This window comes from Cetorhinus maximus, chromosome 6, assembly GCF_964194155.1.
Source record: "Cetorhinus maximus chromosome 6, sCetMax3.hap1.1, whole genome shotgun sequence".
Classification (NCBI taxonomy): domain Eukaryota; kingdom Metazoa; phylum Chordata; class Chondrichthyes; order Lamniformes; family Cetorhinidae; genus Cetorhinus; species Cetorhinus maximus.
This window is the reverse complement of record NC_135884.1, coordinates 128,845,235-128,868,430: the sequence shown is the minus strand read 5'-3', so window position 1 is coordinate 128,868,430 and position 23,196 is coordinate 128,845,235. Positions and strand designations below refer to the sequence as shown.

Genomic DNA, 23,196 nt, shown 5'->3' with positions numbered 1-23,196 from the left:
CCAGCCTTTAAGATATTCATTACATTGGTAAGCTAGATCTTGCTGATGATTTAACCTTTAACTGTTAAACCCAAAAAAACACATGTTGCAGAAGATAGCATGTTACAATGACGATAGCTTGAGAATGATGCTGGGGGCCAGGGATGGGGTGGTGGTGGTAGCCTACTGCAACACTTAATATGATTGTCTGAAATGGTTTCATCTGCAATTTTACCTGAGGCACTAACCCATTTATTATAAATTAAAGTAACAAAGGAAGATATTTTAAGTGAGCATGTTATAATCATTTGCATGCTACTATCCAATGACTTAATTTCTCAGTGTTTGTGTTGGTAAAAGAAGGAGAAGCGATCTCACTGAAACCTGCAAAATTCTGAAGGGGCTGGATAGGGTAGACCCTGAGAGATTGGTTCCACTGGTTGGGAAATCTGGAATATGGGGGCACAGTCTCAAGATAAGGGGGTTGAACATTTAGGACTGAAAAGAGGAGAAATTCATTCAAAGGGTTGTGAATTTTTGGAATTCTCTCCCCCAGGGGTTTGTGGATGCTCCATCACTGAATGCATTTAAGGCCGGAATAGGTAGATTTTCAGTCTCTCAGGGAATTAAGGGATTTGGGTAGCAGGTAGGAGAGTGGAGTTTCTGTTATTATGAGGTTGTCTCGGAGACACTGGCTTTCTTACTTAAGAGATCTTGCTAGAGGCAATGGTCTTTCCTTTTGAACGCTTTATTTACATTACTAGCTATTTAGAAGGCTACAGATCATCAGGACAACGTTACAGCTCCTCCCTGAGGTGCTTCTCACTCATCTTCTTTCAGTGAGTGACAGCACTGTGACATAGCTCCTTCTGCACGTGCCCAGTAGCTATACTCCACAGAGTTGAAACCCGATCAGCCATGATCGTATTGAATGGTGGAGCAGGCTCAATGGGCCATACGGTCTACTCCTGCTCCAATTTCTTGTGTTCTTGTGACCAAGGTCATGACTTAGGATTTCTTGGCCTGGTCTATTACCACAAGATGTCTCTACTTCACATTCGTATTTATGGACTGTAATTTTTTGGAAAGGTAAGTAGACTCGTAGTCAGGACTGAAAGTGGGACCCAACGCCGTGCGACCAGCAGCGGGATCCTGGGCTGTATTTTACTAATGGTAGCCAAATAAGAGGCCATGCTGGGACAGCCATCCGATTAAGGACCACGGCCCGCCACTCCAAGCTGCCAGCCAATCGGAAGGCTGGAAGCTTGGCAGCCTCACCATTAGAGTTGATTTCTGCTGAGACTGCATGCTGAAGTGCCCTCGACAGCCAAGTAACTTTCCTCACTTACCATGCTGGGGCTAGGCAGGCAGGCAGGCCCTGGAGATCGAGGGAGGAGGGATGAGAGGAGTTGCACTCTCCAGCGGGGGTGCAATTGCCACGGGGGTGGTCATTGTGGGCCATGGAGTGGCCCCTGAGAACCCTGGCATGGAAGCTCCTCCTGACGCTAGTAAAATGCCGGCAAGTCTAGCTACAGACAGACCGAACTCCCAGCCCGTTCATACAGGTCAGAAATTAGTTTCTGGTATTGCTTGCCTGTAGAGACCATCCCTCCATAATGGGAAATATTGTGCATAGGGCAACAAGGTCGCGTAAGCAGCCTCATACTAACTGCATACAAGTGAAGTTTGTATGGCCAATTTGCTAACAGTTATGTTTGTAATTGAAACATTACTAATGTTACGCAGGCATAATTGGCCACTTAATTGGTTTAATTGGTCACCAGCCCCCTCCTGACAGCTTCAGCCACCATTTTTTGCAGCCTCCACCTCCCTGCCTATCTCTGGGGGGGGGGGGATGAGTTATAAAATCCAGCCCTTGTAATCTAATGGCAAACTAGGGGCAGGATTTTTCTGTCAGTGTGCAGGGGTGGGCCCGACATGACGGTGTGTAAAATGATGTGTGCTGAGTAGTGATATTTCGATCGGCAGGCGTGCGCCAGAGTCGGCTGCGCACCCACCAATATGTAAATGGCCTATTAAGGCCATTAAGGATTTAATTAAAGTTATTATAAACGCTGCCCGTCCAACCTTAAGGTTGACAGACAGACGAAAAGGCCAAGAGGCCTACGCGTTTTTTAGGAAACCTCATCCACGAGCGGGATGAGGTTTCCTAAAGCTTTTATTAAATAAATTTTAAAAATTTCATTAAGATGAAATCATGTCCCAACTCATGTGACACAGTGACATGAGGGGACATGTTTAAATTAATTTAAAAACCTTTTATTTAATGTTTTGAACATCGATTCAATCTCCCTGAGGCAGCTCCGCGCCTCAGGAAGATTGAAGCGCTCTTTCGCACGCATGCATTAATTGGCCCGCCCACGTAAAATGGCGGCGCGGAACCGATCGCGGGCGGTGATCAGCTCCGCACCCGCTCCTGCCGCGCCCGCCGCGCCCGCCCACCATATGAAAAATCCTGCCCTTGGTCTTCATAATCCCTATTTTTAATCAAAAAATGAGGAGCAGTTGTTTTATAACTAAGTAAAAGTTTCTCTTCTGTTTCTTAACCAATTGTCTCCTGAATCAATGTACTCCTTGCTGTGCTGTTGCCCCCAATGATCCTCTAGTCCCTCACCAAAGTGGCCATAGTGAGAGTGTCAACAGACTGCTTAATTCGGAGCTGATCGCAACACAGCCCCCGTGCTGTTGGCCCTTGCACAGTTCCGGTTGGAGACGACTTTTCAATTTTCCCCTCCTGACACCGGAGGATTGAGGCGAATTTGTAAGATTCCTGTCAGTACCCTGACTGAGATAAGCTACTTCAGCACCGAGCTGGAAACCCCTTAACTTAGTTAAACATTTTATTAACCAGTTGAACCATCAGAGGCTTTTGCCACATTCTTGAGTAAAGACTTTATAGCAATATTAATGCTGTAGTTATAAAACACCAATCAATCATTATTGTAGAAAATGATTGAATTTAGATACATTTAGGAATATAGCATGTTAAAAGAAAAAATTTTAAAAAAACAGAGGTGCAATTTAAACTCAATACTGTGATTGTGAAGAGAGATGTTTATTATCAATCTATCCAGATTTACTCAAACTATATATCCTCTTTCAGGGAAAACTCCTAAAGCAGAAAGGAATGAAGCACTTCTGGGACAAATGGAACCTGATTGATTTGGCCATTATCCTGTGCAGCTGGAGTGCATTTGGATTGTATATAAAACGAACAGTGCTTGGGACGAGAGTTATAAATGACTACCTGCAAAATCGAGATAGGTTGTTAATCAAATTCTTATACCCTACATATTGTTGAAGAATTATTCAAATCAGTGGTCATAAGGTTTTACTGCCTGGGCCTGTGCCCAGAATTACTTTCTCGCTCGATGACATAGCCCATTGTCTTAAGCATTTAAGTTTACTGTTGGCAGAGATGAAGCATTTTATACTTCAGCTCTAGAGCTCAGGGTGATCATAAACTCCTGGTCTAGAGGCAAAACATCTAGTTATATTTCTTTTCAAAAAGATAAATTTAATTCCCGATTGAAGAAGAAACTAGCAGCTGGAGTCAAGCTCCTCTGGGTACAAGAGCAATAATAGTTTTAAAACTTACTTCAAGAAATGTTTAACCCTCTTCAAATATTTAATGTGTACGGGACGGAAAGTAATTACTATTGACTCACCCTGAATAAATAAACGTTCTTTGAGCCGCACTTGAAGAATGGGTGGCGGATAATTACTGTTTACCCACCTGTATTCATGGGACAGTAAGTTCACCATTCATCTTAGAATTTGGCTCCAAAATCCTCCACAATTAAATTTCTTATTTTTAAAACTGTTACCACATATCCAAGAAATCATTCCTTTCTATGTTAACCAGGCTATCTTGTTAAAATAAACATGGCGGTACTTTTGATTAGGGCTTCCATTTTCCATTAACTTTTATGGTATCAAGTCCATGTTACTGCAACCTTTTTTGTTTTCTTTACCTTAGTCTCCAATTCCCATAAGCAATCTAATAAACCTTTAGATCTTTATTTCTCGTAGCCACAGCATTAAGCAGCCAAAGTCCCTGATTTGCGTGCCTTGTATTTTCCCAAAGAGTTATCTAAATGACAACAATCTAGATTTGTCTTTGTCTTTAGTTAATGTCCTGCATTTTTCATTATGCTATGATTAATATCAAGAGTTATAACAGCGGTTTAATGTGATGCATCAATTATAAAGCCTATGGGCAACATTGATAAATATAATTTGATTTAAATGCAAGGTTATTAATTGGGGGAGGCAGTCAGGTTGAACATGGTCTCTGCTAAATTTATAAACACAATGATGTGGACTCATTCTTCTACTTCTCCATAAGCCTCTATTGTACTGGTTATATTTACTGATATTTACTAACACAATGCATTTTGTGAGTGTAAAAACCCCTCAGTCTTTTCAACAGTGATGTTTCAAAATTACTACAATGCTTGTGATGCAGTTTGACACATCTGAAAATATGAAAGATGCTATATAAATACAAGCTTTTATGTTCTTTCGTTCTATCTATTATTTTTGGCACTTTCTTGCTTCCCCTGTGCCAAACATTAATTAAAGCAGATTGGAAGGAAGGAGAGGGGAAGAAAGAATTGCATTTATCTACTGCCTTGTCACATCCTCAAGACATCTGAAAATGCTTCACATCCAAAGGGAATTACTTTTGAAGTATTCTCGTTGTTGTTATGTGGGCAAACATGGTAGCCGATTTGTGACTATGGGCCGGATTTTCCATTCGTCAGGTGGACGTGGTGGGTGGGCCCGGGAGCGGCCGAGAAAAGATCCACCGCCTGTGATTGGCCCCCGACCGGCCCCCAACTGCGAATTCACACTGGCTGGCCAATTAACGGCCAGTCAGCGTGAAAGGCACGCTGAAAAGCTCAGCGCTGCCGGCATGGGGGTGGGAGGAGGGCGAGCGTGGAAGTCTGTGCATGGCGGGGACGCGCGTGTTGAAAACTCCCTGAGGGCACAGAGCTGCCTCAGGGGGTTGAAGAATTGTACAAAAGGAAAACAAAGATTTTAGAAATGATATAAACAAGGTCCCATGTGTGACTCAGTCACATGAAGACGGACATGTTTAAAATGAAGTTGAAAATTTTTTTCTGGTTTTTTTATTTACCGTTGAAAACCTAAACCCGCCCATGGATGAGGTTTCGTAAGAAATGCAAAGGCCGCCTGACCTATTCGCCCACCTTCCATCCACACGGTTCAACGGGCAGCGAAAAATACAAATTAATTACTTGCCTAAGGGCCTTAATAGGCCTCTTAATTTTCAGCGGGCACGCTGACGACTCTCACGCGTGCTCGCCAACTGAAAGATCACGAGAGTGCACAATGATGTTCGCCCAACGTCATTGCGTATGATTTTATGCCCAATTGGGTTGGGTGCGCGTCCGCCCATGGGACATAAAATCCTGCCCTATGTCTCACAAATAACAAATTTAATAACTGATCTGTAAATCTGTGTTTGACTGGGTTGGTTGAGGGTCAGGATACTGGGCAAATTCTCTGCTCTTCTTTGGGTAGCGTCATAGGATCTTTTACATTCAAAAGACACAAGATGATCTGTTCCCACATCTCTACCAGAGCCATTCTGAGCTGGCACAACATAATGGTGCCTCCAAGCCCATTTTGCATCAAGTACAATAACCATACCTTTATGAGCCTTTAAAGACTGGAGGCTTCAGTGTGACAAAATGTATTGATATATTTAACAATAAAACATATACTTTTTTAAAACCATTGTAAATCTAAATTGATTATGTTGGTGCTCACTTCCAGGTTTGTAAATTTCTATGAGACTGCAATTATAGACTCAGGCCTGGGTTACATGATTGCTTTCCTGGTGTCGCTAGCTACTGTTAAATTGTGGAAACTGCTGCGTTTGAATCCCAAGATGTATTTGATTACTTCTTCACTGCAGAGAGCCTGGAGTGATCTTCTGGGACTTTTGGTCATCTTGCTGGTGTTGCTCATTGCCTACTCCTCTATAGTAAGCAACTCATATCTTCATAGCACAAAATATTTTTGGATCACTGTGGTCATTCAGAATTCCAAACAGTACAATACATCTATTTTGCAGGAACATATGTTAGCGGGTATAATGTTATGTTGATTCTTAATGAAATGCGAAAATGTGTCCTCTGAAGTTTAAATTAATCCAAATTGGGCATATTTTAAAAAGCATGAACAGTTCATTTTGGACTGGGAAACAATCATGGCACTTATTTCCAATGTACTGTGTCAAATTACTAATTGCGACCTCTGAAAGTATCTATCTAGATAATTCCATCTGGTTGAGAAATTAGACAACAATTTGAAACTTCACAATATTTCTGGTGTAGGGCAGTCTGATGGCCGACTTTGTGCCAAAACAAACTCATGCCAGGGCATTGGTACGATTAGGTTTGCACGCATGATTCTCTGTGCAATCACAGCCAAGCTGTGGAAAGCAATGTCAAGTAAATAGGAAACACAGCGAGAAGGGCAAAGGGATGGATTAAGTAATTGGTGTGGACTAAGAGGAGGTCACCAGTCAGATATTGGTACAACATGCAGGAGAATCAAAAGGCATGCTTAATATTTCAAAATTTGGAAAAATATAAATGAAAACATTAGTTTTTATGAATGTGCTATTGCCTGGAAAATGAATATATATATGCTATTTATTTTAAACTATTGAGAGTGCATTGCTAATCTGTCCACTATGTTCTGCCCTGGGGCAGATCCTTACTCAATCCTCACGCATGAGATTCTTGAGCCACTTACTAGGGATTAAATCAACTCAATAAAATGCCACTTGCATTTGTTTGATCCAGTTGATTTAATTTGGGGGCCAATGATACATGCATCATTTTGATTGACCTGTGCAGAACTACCAATCGTATTCCTGAGACTTCAAGTTGTTCCCAAGTTTCGGGATGTCAGAAAAAATTGACATTTAAACAATAGAATTCTTGCAAATTCAGAGTGAACTGTCTCCAATCAGTATTTTCCAAATCTTTCACAATATAACAATATAAAAGCTTTCTTGATTTTTTTTTTTCAATTTCCCACTGGCAGGTCTGTGCCGGGCAAATATGGAGCGTGTATGATGCCGGGTTCTTCGTGGAAGGAAAGGCTGTTTATTTTAAAAATGGTATATGTGATATGAGTGAGCCTTTGACTTCGTGATAACATTCCTGATTTTTGAATCAGGGTTTGACCCCCCCACTGCAGCTTCAGTGAGTGGAGACTAGAATTTGGTCCCTAAATATCTGGATGATCTCCAACGGGCACTCACATCTGAAAAAAAAGTGGTTCAATAGGTTCTATTCCCCCGCTCTGAGTCAAAGGCTTGGGTTTAGGCCTAAGTCAAGTCAGCCTGAGTGAACAAATTGAAGTCCAACAAAGGTACTTGTGTCTGATTGGTGCGAATGCCCCACTCATCATAAGGGGAAGTTGGGATTCTTGAACCTTGGTTGCACCTCACTCTAGGCTAAAAACTGTAAGGGTGGCATCGGAAGCCTTCAGCTACCACTCCTCAGTAAGTGACTCGAGAAGTTGATGGATGAGGCTTGATTTAGGACCTGCCCTAGGACAGAACACAGAGGATAGATGAGCGATCTTTGAATTTAAATTATCCTGTCATAAATGGATCTTTAAAAACTAATTAATGTGGCACTAGACTTTAATCCTATCCATAAAAATTTTGGGTGCTCATTACATTCTATTCTGATTAGAATGGAATAACTTTAGTGTCCGCCAAGGATCTGTAGTTGGCTCCCTCTTATTTTTCATCTGCATGCTCCCCCTTGGTGACATTATCTGGAAAATTGTCATGTTCCACAGGTATGTTAACAACACTAACCTCTACTTCACCACCATGTCCCTTGACCCCTCCGCTGTCTCTAGGTTGTCATTATGCTTGTCTATCATAAAAGTACTTGATGAGCAGAAATTTCCTCCAACTAAACATTGGAAAGACCAAAGCCTCTTCAGTATTTGATAAGCCACCAACTCCCTCCCTCTCCCTGCCAACTGAATGAGGCTGAACCAGACTGTTCACACCTTAGTGTCATATTTGACCCCAAGATGAGCTTTCAACCACATATTTACACCATCACTAAGTGTATTTATTTTCCACCTCGGTAATATTGCCTGACTCTGCCTGCCTTAGCTTATCTGCTGCTGAAACCCTCATCATGCCTTTGTTATCTCTAGACTTGACTATTCCAACAAACTGCTGGCTGGCCCCCATCTTTCACTCTTTATAATCTTAAGCTCATCCAAAATATTGATGCTGGTGTCCTTGCTCACATCAAGTCTCATTCACCCATCACCTCGTGCTGACTTACATTGGTCATCGGTTAAGCAACATCTCAATTTTAAAATTCTCATCTTTGCTTGCAAATCCTTCCAGAGCCTCATCCCTCATTATTTCTGTGACTTTCTCCAGTCCAACACTCAGATGTCTGGTGTCTTTCGATTCTGGCCTCTTGAGCATCACCAATTTTAATTACTCCACTATTGTCTTCAGCTGCCAAGACCCTGTGCTGTGGAATTCCCCCCCTAAGCCTCTCTGACTCTCTACCTCATTTTCCTTCTTTAAGACACTCTTTAAAACTTCCCTCTTTGACCAAGCTTTTAGACATCTTTCTTAATATCACTGTATGTGCCACACATTGTTTGACAACACTCCTCTGAAATACTTTGGGACATTTTGCTATACATTCATACATACAAACATACAAGTTAGGAGCAGGAGTAGGCCACTCGGCCCCTTGAGCCTGCTCCACTGTTCAATAAGATCATGTTGATCTGATTGTAACCTCCATTCCACATTTCCTGCGTATCCCTGATAACCTTTCACCCCCTTGTTTATTAAGAATCTATCTAGCTCTGCCTTAAAAATATTCAAAGACTCTGCTTCCACCGCCTTTTGAGGAAGAGAGTTCCAATGACTCATGACCCTCGGAGAGAAAAATTTCTCCTAATCTCTGTCTTAAATGAGTGACCCCTTATTTTTAAACCGTGGCCCCTAGTTCTAGATTCTCCCACAAGAGGAAACATCCTCTCCGCATCCACCCTGTCAAGACCACTCAGGACCTTAAAGGTTTCAACCAAGTTGCCAGTGGATACGAGCCTATAACCTGTCCAACCTTCCCTCGTAAGACAACCCACCCATTCCGAGCATTAGTCTAATAAACCTTATCTGAACTGCTTCTAACGCACTTACATCCTTCCTTAAATAAGGAGACCAATATGTTAAAGGTGCTATATAAATGTAAGTTATTATTGTACTATATTTTATCATTGAGAGGTATGTCAGAAAGTCACATGGATATACAGCTGAGTTCACAATTTAATTGCCTACCCACTGTAACATACAGTCCATATGTGCTATGACTTAACGTCACAGTTAATTAATGGCTGGATCTCTCTCCCACAGTGTAACCTGGTGCTGGGTTTGAACTTATCCTCCTACAGAACTTTCAGCGGTGCAGTTATGACAATTATCCGTCTGCAGCCTGGATCCTTCAACTATGATGAGGTAGGATACTACTAACTGTATAGTTTAGTTTGTGATTATAGTGTTTATAAAAATACAGCAGAAGTTACAGAAATACCCAGGACAATTTCCTAACCACTCTGACCAATTGTATCTGCCAAACATTGGGATCAGTGACTGTTGGTAAATGTTAATGCAGGAATAAATTTTGTATAACACAATGTATGCATTAGTGAAAGATTTTATCTCTTTGGAAGTTTATCCAGATCTCTAATCCTTCCATTGACACTCGCCAAACTTCAACTTTAATTTAATTTGATTTTCAATGTCATAAAAGTAATTGTTAAATATCCTGGCATCAGATAAATGTTTATCCATTTTTTAAAACATTTAACACTAGGAAGAGAAAGAAGTTTGACAATGAAGAAGAGGGGAGCATGAAATTGGTGAATTAATCATTATCAATTATCAGTAAGTGTTGTAAGCATTTCAGCCAACAGGAGACAAAGTTAGTCCAAGAACTTCTCTTAAATTTGTTTTTTGGGATATGTCAAGATTCATTTATTGTCCGTTCATAGCGATGCTGAAAATCACAGAATCACAGAATTGTTACAATGCAGAAGGAGGCCATTCGGCCCATCATGTCTGCACCAGCTCTCTGCCAATCTCCTGCCTTTTCCTTGTGACCCTGCACATTGTTTCTATTTAAATAATTATCCAATGCCCTCTTGGGAGCATTGTGGCCGTAGGTGGCAGTAAATGTGGTGATGGTGCTCCCATTATAGTGTTAGGATTCTTTATGCCACTCGGTGCCTTGCAGGCCACTTCAGAGGGTTTTATGAGCCAATCAAGTAATTTGGGACAGGATTTATATGTAAGTCTGCTTGAGTACGGTTGGTAAATTTGCTTCCTTGGAGGGAATGCGAAGTGTTTCTTAGTGTGCGACGTAGATCAGTTCACATTGATTGATTGATCTAAAGTAGCAAGCGTTTGTTTTATATTATTGGGACGTATCTTCCGAGCTCCAGGACAGCGTATCTGTGGGGTACCCCTGAGGTGCGGTGGGAAACATCCCCTGGAAGCTCCCAGGTAAGGATTACCCGGGAAGTTTGGGCAATTGCCTTGCACTGGGAACCATCTGAAAATGCAGTTTAAATCCCAAACTTTGGATGGTTCTGACTGTCTTACAGCAACAGTTACCCAGAAAATGTTAGAAGAATTAGAACCACTTCTAGCTTCTGGGTAACTATAGCACTGACCTACCGCAACCACCCATGGGGCTCCCCCCACCCTCCCACAGGACCCTCCCCCCACCAACAAAGACTACCCCTCTGACCCCCCCCATAGGATTCACCCACCCCCCTCGGGACTACCCCACCCCAGGACTACCCCACTAACCCCCCGCCCCCCCGCCACAGGACTCCACCAACCCCCATAATACCCCTTTCCCCAACTACCCTCCCCTCCCATCCCCGACTAGGCCCAACTCCCGATTCCCTGCTACCCCCAAATCTTATCAACTCACCCTCTCCCTGGCTTGTCAAAGACCTTTAAGCTTGGCTAGACCTTTAAGTTTACCTGGTTTACAGCAGCTAGTGCTGTAAAAAACGGGGGCATGGATTACCTACCTTCAACTGAGCTGCATTCAACTGTAGGCCCGGGAGCGCGCTGCACTACATGGATCTCACCCGGCCTGAGTCAGAAGGTCGGGCGAGATAGGAGCGGCAGGATTTCCAGGTATGTAATTTCGAGCGGAGTGCCAATCCGACTCAATTGCCACTCCATTGAAAGTTATGGCCCATTATGTTATTTCAATACACATTGCCACAGTATCACTGTGCCATCTATGACCTAAACTATGCAACTGCAAGATCTATTTCAAGGGCACCAGTAAAACTGAAAAATACGGAAGATTAAGTTGGGCAGGTTTAATGCAAAATACTAAAATGAAATCATCTGGTACATTCTAATATAACTTCAAGTGTTAAATGATGGACCATAAAGAAAAGACAAACCCTGCACATAGTTATCCAAGCTCAAGCTGTTTTTCTGATAATGTTGCAGAAAATAGTTAACCATACTGTAAACTTGCAGATTTTCCTGCCTGCTTTAAAGCAGAGAGCTTGAGAACGGATGACAATTTCTCTGATTGTTAAGTGAGCGTCAGAATGGTCCTCATGGATTGGGAGGTGACAATTGTAGCCCTGCTGTTCGAGAAAGGAGGGAGAGAAAAAACAGGGAACAAATAGGTCAATTAGCCTGACTTTAGTTATTGGGGAAAATACTTGGATCTTTTATTAAAGATAAGGTAACAGGCCACTTGCAAAATCACTGCGACTAGGCAGAGTCAACACAGTTTTATGAAAGAGAAATCATGTTTGACAAATCTATTAGAGTTTTTCCAGGGTACAACTAGTAGGGTAGATAAGGGGAACCAATGGACATAATGGGCCATATCTTCCAAGCTCCAGGGCAGCGTATCTGGGGGGTACCCCAAAGATGTGCCGGGGAACCTCCCCGGAAGTTCCCAGGTAAAGATTGCCTGGGAAGTACAAACTTCCAATGGGCAACTGCCCTGCACTGGGAACCCTCCGAAAGTGTGATTTAAATCACAAACTTTGGATTGTTCCGGCTGCCTTTCAGAAATAGTTATCCAGAAAATATTAGAAGAATCAAAACCACTTCTAGCTTCTGGGTAACTATTGTAGAGATCCACACTGACCACCCATGGGACTTACCCCACACTCCGAACTCCCAGGGCACTGCCCCCACTGCCTGACTACCCCTCCCCAAGAGATATCCATCCCATGGGACTCCCCCCACACTCCGAACTCCCAGGGGACTGCTCCCACCGCCTGACTACCCCTCCCCAAGAGGTATCCATCCCATGGGGCTCCCCCCACACTCCGGGCTCCCAGGGGACTGCCCCCACTGCCCGACTACCCCTCCCCAAGAGATATCCGTCCCATGGGACTCCCCCCACACTCCGAACTCCCAGGGGACTGCCCCCACCGCCCAACTACCCGTCCCCAAAAGATATCCATCCCGTGGGGCTCCTTACACCCCAAAAAGGACCACACCCTCCCCTCACTGATGGGAACTCCCCAACCCATGGGAGTCCCCCCACTTCCATGGGAGCTCTTCCCCCTTTCGACCGCCAGGTCTAATCCCCTGTCGCCACCGACTCTCACCCCCACCTACAACCACCCCAATGCTGGACTCGACCCGACAACCCACCCCTCACCCCCACCCCCAAGGGCCCAACCTGTCCTGACACCCACCCCCACCACAAGGCCCGACCCAACCCAACACAACCCGCCCTACCCCAACAAGGGTCCGACTGTTATAGAGTGGCCAAGTTGTACTATTAATGATATTGATCTGCAGGCACTTCTTGGGTGGAAACATTAAGTTTATTTACAATATACTCAGCAGCTACTACACGTGTGCTTTCAACCCCAACTCTATCTCTACATTGACTGTTGAGGTAGCCCACACTACTCCTCCATCGGTTACTACAGATCATGTGATCTTGCCTAACAAGTATAATTCTTAAAGGTACATTACACGCTAAACAAAACCGTAATTACTACACCCCCTAAGACCCAACCCCACCCCCCTGCAAGGCCCAACTTGACCACCCCCCCATGCCCGACCTGAATCCCCCCCAATGCCCCACCTGAGCCCCCCACCACGGCCTGACCCAACCCCCCCAAAGATCCAGCCCCATCCCGGACCAACCCCCTCATCCGCAAGGCCCAGCCTGACACCAATCACCCCCACCAAAGACTTGACTTGATCTGACACTAGCCCCCCTACTCCATTCGACCCAACCCGACTACTCCACACCCCCATCCAAAGGTCAACTTGACCTAACACCCTACCCCCCCACCTCACAGTGTCCAACCTGACCTGACATCCCATGCCCTCACAAGGCCCGACCAGACCCAACAATCCCCCCCTACCCCCGCAAAAAAGCCCGACATGACCTGACATTCCACTCTTGACACCCCGCTCCAGGGCCCGACCTGACCCTAATCTCCAACGCCCTCCCACCTCCACCCAAGACCTGACCTGACCCGACCTGACACTCCACCCACCCCCATGGCTTGACCCAGCCCTGACTGCCCACTCCCAAGGACCTGACGCTAACACCTAACCACAGGCCCCACTGGCCCCCCCAAAGGCCTGACCCGACCCGACACCTCATCCCCCACGCCCTGACTGAATCCAGCACTACCCCCCCCCCCACAACCACCACCCTCCCCCCGCCCAATTCAACCCGACATCCCACCTACCCAGGTCCTGACCTGACCACCCCCCTTCCAAGGGCCAGGCTCGACCCTTCCCAGTATCCAACCTGACCTGCACCCCCCCCATCCCTGCAAGATCCAGCCCAACCCACTACCCTGCCAAGTCCTGCCATCGCCCCGCCCCTCACCAAGGGCCAATCCAACCGCCCCCCACCTCCTCAAGGCCTGACCTGCCCCAACAGCAACCCCCCCCCATCACAAACTCACACACTCACTTTATACATTTACCTTCTCCCTGCCTTGTCAAAGGCCTTTAAATCTGGCTGGACCTTTAAACTTACTTGGTTTACAGCAACTAGTTTTTAACGCAGAGGGTAGTGAGTGTCTGGAATTCGCTGCCAGAGGAGGTGGTGGAAGCAGGTACGATAGTGGTGTTTAAGAGGCAGCTTGACAAATACATGAATAGGATGGGAATAGAGGGATACGGACCCCGGAAGTGCAAAATGTTTTAGTTTGACAGGCAATATAATCGGCGCAGGCTTGGAGGGCCGAAGGGCCTGTTCCTGTGCTGTACTTTTCTTTGTCCTTTGATAACAGGTCCATACTGCAACTCCAAACACCACAAGTGATATTTCATGCTTTTAAAGTCAGTTTACAGTATACAGTGTACAGGTCACAGTTCATGCAAGGATTAAACCTTGCAAACATTGGTCTGTGATTTATGTGTATTGCAAATTTTCCCGTCTGGTGTAACCATCATCTCTGGGAATTTCCTCAAGGCTTTTCCCACTTTCTGGCACCACAGCTTCATAAACCAGGATTCCACCAAATCTTTGCCAAAGTTAGTGACAGATCAAGAGAAGCCCTGAGGAAATTCAGCCCCAAAAGAGAGATGAACGCAACAGATTTTACAGTATATTTGTAAAAATTATTGTAATAATGTTACTAGGACCCAGTTTTTTCTTTACTATGATATCTAATGGTGGTTGCTGCTACTAATCTTTGAAGACTTAATGTCAGATTGGAAGTTTATTTATAAACTATGAATTACATCAATTATTTTTCTCTTTCGCTTGTTCAGGTGCTGAGAACCACTCCATACTTGGGCGCATTTATTATCAGTACCTGTGTTATCTTCATGGCATTTTTCCTCATCAACTTTGTTGTTTCTGCCTTACTTGGGTCCTTCAGTGAGGAACAGCATCATCCAATGGTTTGTATTGAAAAGACCTTGGACCCTTTATTTTGCTTATATATAAAATGTAGATTTACAACCTGAAATAATCAAATACTAACAAACCTACACACACGTGCGATCTCGCTTGTTTAAGCACACACATACACACCTGGAGATTTTCAGAGACAATTGATGCTTTTCCCTGTAGTGTTAAGGCACTAATTAATGCACAAAGTGGGCAAAAACCACATGATTTGCATTCCTGCTCTAAATTGTACCTTGGGAGCCTCATTATAGGTGTTAAGATGACATATATTAATCTCTTTTACATTCCACATTGTTTTCAGACGGTTTCACCCCGGCGCTGGTTTTGCTCGTATAAAATGAGTACATGAATGTATCTTTTACCCTAGGCTTCTGGAATAGGGCAAGTCATAGGATTGTAAAAGTTATTGTTCAAGGTTTTGATTTTTACAGCAGTTGGAATCAGATTTCACTGTATTTTGCTCCACACATTATTTTTGCTGATTTTTGTTATGTTTGCAACTTTTGCCTTTGTCTCTGCAAATATTTTACTTCATTATCTGTCGCTAATGTCACATAAATAGTAATGAGACTGAGAATTCCTTTGAGGGTTCCAACAGCACTGCATGATTTAATGAGGAAAGCAAGTTATCGAGGAGAAGTAAATACAGATACATCACATGAGATGTCTGCATTCATCAGTACCCGAGGACCCATAGTTATATACCTGCCACATATATGTGGACATGTGTTTTCACTGTGCCATTTATGACATCGTGACCTTGAGACAACTTCAAGAACAGGAACAGCTTTTCCTGTTACAGAGAAGGCTACCAAAGCATTGAGCATTAAAAGCCAAGGGCAAATGAGTGCAGCTGAGGAAGTTGAGTGCAAATCTGAGGGCTGGATTTTACCATCGGCGAGCGGGGAGGTGCAGGGCCCACTTGCTGATGCGTAAAATGACGCGGGATGACATTGGGCGGAACTCCCGACGTCACCACGCCCCATTTAAATTTTCAGGAAGGTGGGGACGCAGCAAAATCAGCTGCACGCCCGCCAACCTGTCAATGGCCAATTGAGGCCATGGGCAGAGCAATTGAAGTGATTAGGGGACCTGCCCGTCCAGCCTTAAGGTTGGTGGGCAGGCCAGGAGCCCCGGTGGGAAGTAGAAAAAACATGAAACCTCATCCATGGGCGGGATAAGGTTTCATGTAGGGTTTTAAAAAATTTAATAACGTTTTTTTTGGAAATTATGAACATGTCCCAACTCATGTGACATTCCCCCCTGCCCGCACAGGAAGCACATAGTGCTTCCATGCGGACATCACGCTGGGTGGGCCTTAATTGGCCTGCCCACTTAAAATGGCACCGTGCCTCTGATTGGGGGCGCCGATCGGAAGCGCACCCACCCACCAACTCCCCCCTCCCCGCCGACAGGGGGAAAATTCAGCCCTGAGAGTTTGGAATTGACTCTTACTCTACCACTGGGGAAGAAGCTAGCTGTTTGGTGAGTATCTGATAAGTGGTAAAGGTCTATTCTATTCCTAAGGTTTAAAATACAGTAAAGTCCCGTCGTTTGCGACCTACTCATTCGCGTTTTCACTTACCTGCACTTTGTACTTTGTACACAGCATTGCCCATCACGTGAGCAATGTTTGCATATGCTCAGTTTCTTCTCCCTCTCCTCTTTCTCCGGGGAGACGGCTGCCATAATGGAACAGAGGCTAAAATGGTTTTAGCTGAAGTGCAGCCCAAATGAAGGGATTTACCTGGAAATGTCCAAATTGCTGGGCCCAGAGCTGCAATAATGGCCAGGATTTTCCCCTCGGTGATTTGGGGAAGGGGCTCACTCGCCGAGGGGAAAATGACGCGGGATGACATCAGAAGGAATCCCCGACATTATCCCGGTCCATTTAAATTTTTAGGAAGGCGGGCGGACAGCGAAATCAGCTGTTCGCCCACTGACCTGTCAATGGCCAATTGATGCCATTGACAGGCTATTTAAAGTAATTAAATACCTGCCCGTCCAACCTTAAGGCTGGCGGGCAGGCCAGGAGCCCCAGCGGGCTCCAGATTATTGATGAAACTTCATCCACTGGCGGGATGAAGTTTCATCTCCGTATTGTAAAAAATTAATAAAGTTTATGTGGTCTTTATTAACATGTCACGTCTCGTGTGACATTGTCACATGAGGGAGACAAGTATTGATTTTTTAATGTTTCTATTTTTAATGTTTTTGACACTGCCAGTATTCTCCCTGAGACAGGACTTTGTCTCAGGGAGTAGTGCGCTCTTTCGTGCACATGCGCGAAAGAACGTACTTTGACAGCTGGGGATTCCCTCCAACCCACCCCCCCCCTCCCCCCGCACAGGAAGCGCATAGCGCTTCCCATCAGGGATGCCGCTGGGTGGGCCTTAATTGGCCCGCCCACTTAAAATGGCGGCGGGCCCCGTTTCAGTGGCGGGGGTTGGCTGTCCACCCGCCGCCAAGCCGCTGGGGCCCGCCCGCCATCCAAGGGCAAGATTCTGCCCAATGGCTCTATTCAATTTTAAATCTTCACCGATGTATTGCTCAGAGGCTCCCCTGCCTGTCCTACACAGGTACTGCACCACAGTTTTGCTGGAGAGTAACTGCCCAAACTAGTACTACCCTCGCATGGCTGGAACCTAACTAATAGAGACCCATTCAAAAGCATGTTCCCCATTCGTGATTTTGCTATTTGCAAGATTTCACAAGAACATAGCCCCCACAAATGTTACAAAGATAACAAAAAGACAAAACTAAAGACTCTGTATCTGAATATACGTAGCATTCATAACAAAGTAAATGAATTGATAGTGTACATTGAAGTAAATAAATATGACCTGATAGCCATTACGGAAAGATGGCTGCAGGCTGACAAGGATTGGGTCTTGAATATTGAGGAGTATATGACATTCAAGAAGAATAGGAAGCTAGGTAAAGGTGGAGGGGTAGCACTGTTAATCAAGGATGGCATTTGTGCCATAGTTAGAGGTGACCTTGATTCAGGAGATCAGGATATTGAGTTGGTTTGGATGGAGTTGAGGAATAGTAGGAGAAAGAAGTCACTAGTGGGAGTGGTCTACAGGCTCCCTAACAGTGACCACAATGTAGGACAAAGTATACAAGAAGAAATATTGGGTGCTTGCAATAAAGGGACGGCAATAATCGTGGGTGACTTTAATCTACATATAAACTGGAAAAATCAGATTGGCAGTCATTGCATCCCTAGGTCTCTCCTTTTCATCCACATTCTTCAGCTTATTTCTGTTATACCCATATTCCTTGGTTTTCCTCTTAAAGTTTAATAGCTCACACATCTAAGCATTAAATTACATATGCTGCCTAGTAGCCTGGATGAGGAATTCATAAATACTTTCGAGATAGTTTCCTAGAGCAGCACTTTCTGGAACCAACCAGACAGCAGGTTATATTAGATAAAAACAAAAAACTACTGCGGATGCTGGAAATCCAAAACAAAAACAGAATTACCTGGAAAAACTCAGCAGGTCTGGCAGCATCGGCGGAGAAGGAAAGAGTCGACGTTTCGAGTCCACATGACCCTTCAACAGAACTGAGTATAGTTAGGAGAGGTTAGATATAGTTAGACCCCTCTCCTAACTATACTCAGTTCTGTTGAAGGGTCATGTGGACTTGAAATGTCGACTCTTTCCTTCTCCGCCAATGCTGCCAGACCTGCTGAGTTTTTCCAGGTAATTCTGTTTTTGAGCAGGTTATATTAGACTTGGTATTGTGTAATGTGGCAGGATTTATTACCCAAAAAGAAAAAAAACGGTTCAGACCAGTACTCTTATTTCCCAGTGTTCATTGTTTTTTCGTTCTGGGTAATGACCTCAGTGTAAAGGCACCCCTAGGTAGCAGCATCCATAACATGATTGAATTTTACATCCAGTTTGAAATAGAGAACAGTGGGTCTAAGACTGTATTTTAAGCTTAAATAAGGACAACTATGTGGGCATGAAAGCTGAGCTAGCTGAAGTGAATGGGCTACTAGGCTAGGGGATAGATCAATAGAGAAGCAGTGGCAGACATTTAAGGGGATATTTCAGAATACTCAGAAGAAGTATATTGCTACTATTAAAAAAATTCCAAAGGGAGGACCTACCATCCATGGTTAAATAAAGAAGTTAGAGAAAGCATCAAACTTAAAGAAAAGGCATATAACTGCAAGGATGAGTGGCAGGTCAGATGATTGGTCAGAATATAAAGAACGGCAGAGAATGACTAGAAGGTTAATCAGGAGTAAGAAATAAGAGTATTAGAGGAAGCTAGCTAGAAATGTAAAAACAGATAGCAAGTTTCTACAGGTATTTAAAAAGGATAAGAGTAAGTAAAGTGAGTGTCAGTCCTCTAGAGAGTGAGAATGGGGAGTTAATAGTATATAATAAGGAAATGGCAGGTGAAATGAACAAATATTTTGCTTCTGTCTTCACTATAGAGAATACAAAAAACATTCCAGTAATAGCTGTAAATCAGAAGGTGGAGGGGAGAAAGGAACTTGATGAAATTACCATCACTAGGAAAGCCGTACTGAGCAAACTGATGGAGCTGCGGGCTGACAAGTCTCTGGGGCTAGATGGACTTTATCCTAGGGTTTTAAAAGAGGTGGAAAATGAGGTAGTGGATGTATTGATGTTAGTTTTCCAAAATTCCCTAGGTTCTGGAAAAGTTCCATCAGACTGGAAAGTAGCAAATACAATCACTATATTCAAGAAGGGAGGGAGACAGAAAACAGGAAATTGGCTTGACATCTGTCTTGGGGAAGATGTTAGAATTGATCATTAAAGAGGTTATCGCTGGGCACTTAGAAAAACTCAAGATAATCGGAAAAGGTCAGCATGGTTTTGTGAAAGAGAAATCATGTTTAACCATTTATTAGAGTTCTTTGAAGGAGTAACATATGCTGTGGATAAAGGGGAGCCTGTAGATGTACTGCACTTGGATTTCCAGAAGGCATTTGATAAGGTGTCACATCAAAGGTTATTGCAGAACATAAAAGCTCATGGTGTAGGGGGTAACATATTAGCACGGATAGAAGATTGGCTGACTGGAAGAAACCAGAGAGCATGCATAAATAGGTCTTTGTCTGATTGGCAGGATTTGACAAGTGGAGTCCCACAGGGGTCTGTGTTGGGGTCAACATTTTATAACTCATATCAATGACTTAGATGAGGGGAGCAAAAGCATGGTAGCTAAATTTGCAGGCAACACAAAGATAGGTAGAAAAGTATGTTGTGAATAAGACATAAGGAGTTTGCAGATGAATATAGATAGGTTGAATGAGTGCGCAAAAATCTGGCAGATGGAGTATAATGTGGGAAAGTGTGAAGTTGCTTACTTTGGCAGGAAGAATAAAAAAGCAGTGTATTACTTAAACGGAGAACAACTGCAGAATTCCGAGGTGCAGAGGGATCTAGGTGTTCTAGTCTATTAGTCACAAAAAGTTAGTATGCAGGAACAGCATGTAACCAAGAAGGCTAATGGAATGCTATCCTTTATTATGACAGGAATTGAACATAAAAGTAAGGATGTTATCCTTCAGTTATACAGGGCATTGGTGAAACAGAGACAGTTCAAAGGAGATAGATTAGTACCTGGAATGAACAGGTTGTCTTATGAAGATAGGTTGGACAGGCTGGTCTTGTTTCCACTGGAATTTAGAAGAGTGAGGGGTGACTTGAATGAAGTATGTAAGATCCTGAATGGTCTTGACAAGGTGGATGTGGAAAGGATGCTTCCTCTTGTGGGTGAGTCCAGAACTAGGGGGCACTGTTTTAAAACTAGGAATCACCCTTATAGCACAGAGATGAGGAGATATTTTTTCTGAGGTTTGTGCAACTTTGAAACTCTCTGCGTCAGAAGGCGGTGGAATCGGGGTCATTGCATATTTTGAAGGCAGAGGTAGATTTATTCCCTTGACTAACAAGAATCTAAAGTTTTTGGGGGTAGATGGGAATGTGAAGAGGTATTTCACGGAAATGTATAAAGTTCTTCGTGTGGCAGGGAATAGCACTAGGATTCATGGTTTCAGGATAAGGGGTCAGCCATTTAGGAGTTAGATCAGGAGAATCTTCTTCACTAGGAGGGTTGTGAATCTTTGGAATTCTCTACTTCAGAGGGTTGTGGTTGCTTAGACAATGGGTATATTCAAGATATTCAGTACATTTTTGGAAACCTAAGGCAATCAATGGATATGGGGAATAGGGCAGGAAAGTGGAGTTGAGGTCAAAGACCAGCCATGATCTTATTGGGTAGCAAAGCAGGTTCAAAAGGAAGTATGTCCCACTCCTGCTTCTATTTCTTATGTTCTTATGTTCCCTCTTCACCTTGCATATCTTGACGGAATCAGCACCAGAAGTTTCCGGCAGCCGTTTACACCAGGATTGAGAATCCAGGAATGTCCTGTGGCATTGGATTTGTGTCCTTTCTTTTGCATATCTTTTTTTTTTACATGTACCTGGATTTATTTTTTCATTTAGTCTGTCAGTGGTTTACTGTGAGAAATGGAGATTGTCAATTCTCCTTCAACATGAATTTTTCTTTGAGTAAAATATGCAGTTGAAGATGTGGGGCTGGGTTTTATGGAGTCGGGGGCGGGGGAATGGTGTGTACTGTTCGCCACAACCCCCCAACCCCACTCCTGAAAAGTCACTCGGAAGCTGACTTTAAAAAAAGGCTGCCCCGTGGTGGGAACCTTATCCATCCCCTGTATTATGGGGACTGGATCAGGGATGGGTGGGAAGATGGTGGGCTAGCCACCCAAAATATTTTACGTGCCCCCTGCCAAAAACATGCCCAGTGGGGTGAGGGCAGGGGGCGGGGTGTAAAATCCAGCCTGTGTTGCCTATTAACAAATTCTATTAATATATTTATACACGGTTGATTGAACATATTCGAAAGAGAAACATAAAGGGAAATTATAATTAAGCACATGTAAAGTATAATGTTGGGCAGGATTATACGTCCGTGGGACGGGCACGCACCTGACCCGATCGGGTGTAAAATCCCACACGATGACGTTGGGTGAGCGTCCCAACACCATCGCGATCTTTCAGTCGGTGGGCGTGCGCAAGAATCGGCAGCGCGCCCGCTGACATTTAAGAGGACTATTAAGTACCTTGAAGTATTAACTAAGTTGTATTTTTCGCTGCCTGCTCAACCGTTTGGCTGGTAGACGGGCGAATTGGCCAGGCGGCCTTTGCATTTTTTACGAAACCTCATCCACGGGTGGGACGAGGTTTCCAACGGTAATTTCCACTTCATTTTAAACATGTCCCTCTTCATGTGACTGAGTCACATGTGGGGACATGTTTATATTATTTAATAAAGCTTTATTTTCCTTTGTCCAAACCTTCAACTCCCTGAGGCAGCTCTGTGCCCTCAGGGAGCTGTCAGCGTGCGCTCCCCCTGCACATGCACAGGCTTCTGTGCCTGCCCTCCTCCAGCCCCCACCCTGACAGCGCTGGGCCGTTCAGTGTGCCTTTCACGCTGACTGGCCGTTAATTGGCCAGCCGACGTGAAGTAGCAATTGGCGCCCAATCATGGGCGGTGGTCCGTTTCGCGGCTGCTCCCGGGCCCGCCCGCTGCGCCCACCCGGCAAAGGGAAACTCCTGCCCGTTATGTCTATCACATGCCAATGAAAGCTGAAAAATGTAACGACTCATTAATTCCATAATCATAACTGAGAAAGATTGGCAGTATCATAATAATTTAATTATTGAACCATTCCATTATCTGGTTAATTTGTTTACTTTTCAGTCTTTGGAGGATGAAGAAATTGTTGACCTGTTGCTCATGAAACTGTGCAACATCATTGGAATTCAAAGGAAGAAGAAGGAAGAGCCATCATCAAATGCGGAAGAAATGGCGTTATTCCTTGAAAGAGAAAAATAGTGAGCATCAGTCGGAATTGGGGATGGACAACACTGGAGTAGTTAGTGATTATTTGTGAGATACTGCAAGGGGAATATACAATGAAATCAGAAAGTTAAGAAAGGGTGCAGAATGTCATATAGTAACAATTATGGATTGGATTTTTTAAGATTAGTTTCTTCTTTAGTCTTTTTTGTGTTTGAACAGTTTTGTAATTAGTCACTTATCATTTAAGAATTCATGTTAAGTTGATAATTTGCTATGAAACCCCTGCTTTGACATTTAGAAACATAGAAACAGGGGGAGGCCATTC

General features: G+C 44.0%; 1 protein-coding gene across 1 annotated transcript in view; it reads left to right on the top strand.

Annotated features, from left to right (window-relative positions):
- The window catches only part of LOC144681428 (polycystin-1-like protein 2), a 147,429-nt gene extending 124,525 nt beyond the window's left edge, over nt 1–22,904 (top strand). The window contains 5 exon segments of the mRNA XM_078543019.1: nt 3,104–3,264; nt 5,806–6,016; nt 9,455–9,556; nt 14,849–14,980; nt 22,770–22,904. Coding sequence (XP_078399145.1) covers nt 3,104–3,264; nt 5,806–6,016; nt 9,455–9,556; nt 14,849–14,980; nt 22,770–22,904 — 741 coding nt within the window.
- Nucleotides 22,905–23,196: the final 292 nt, after the last annotated feature.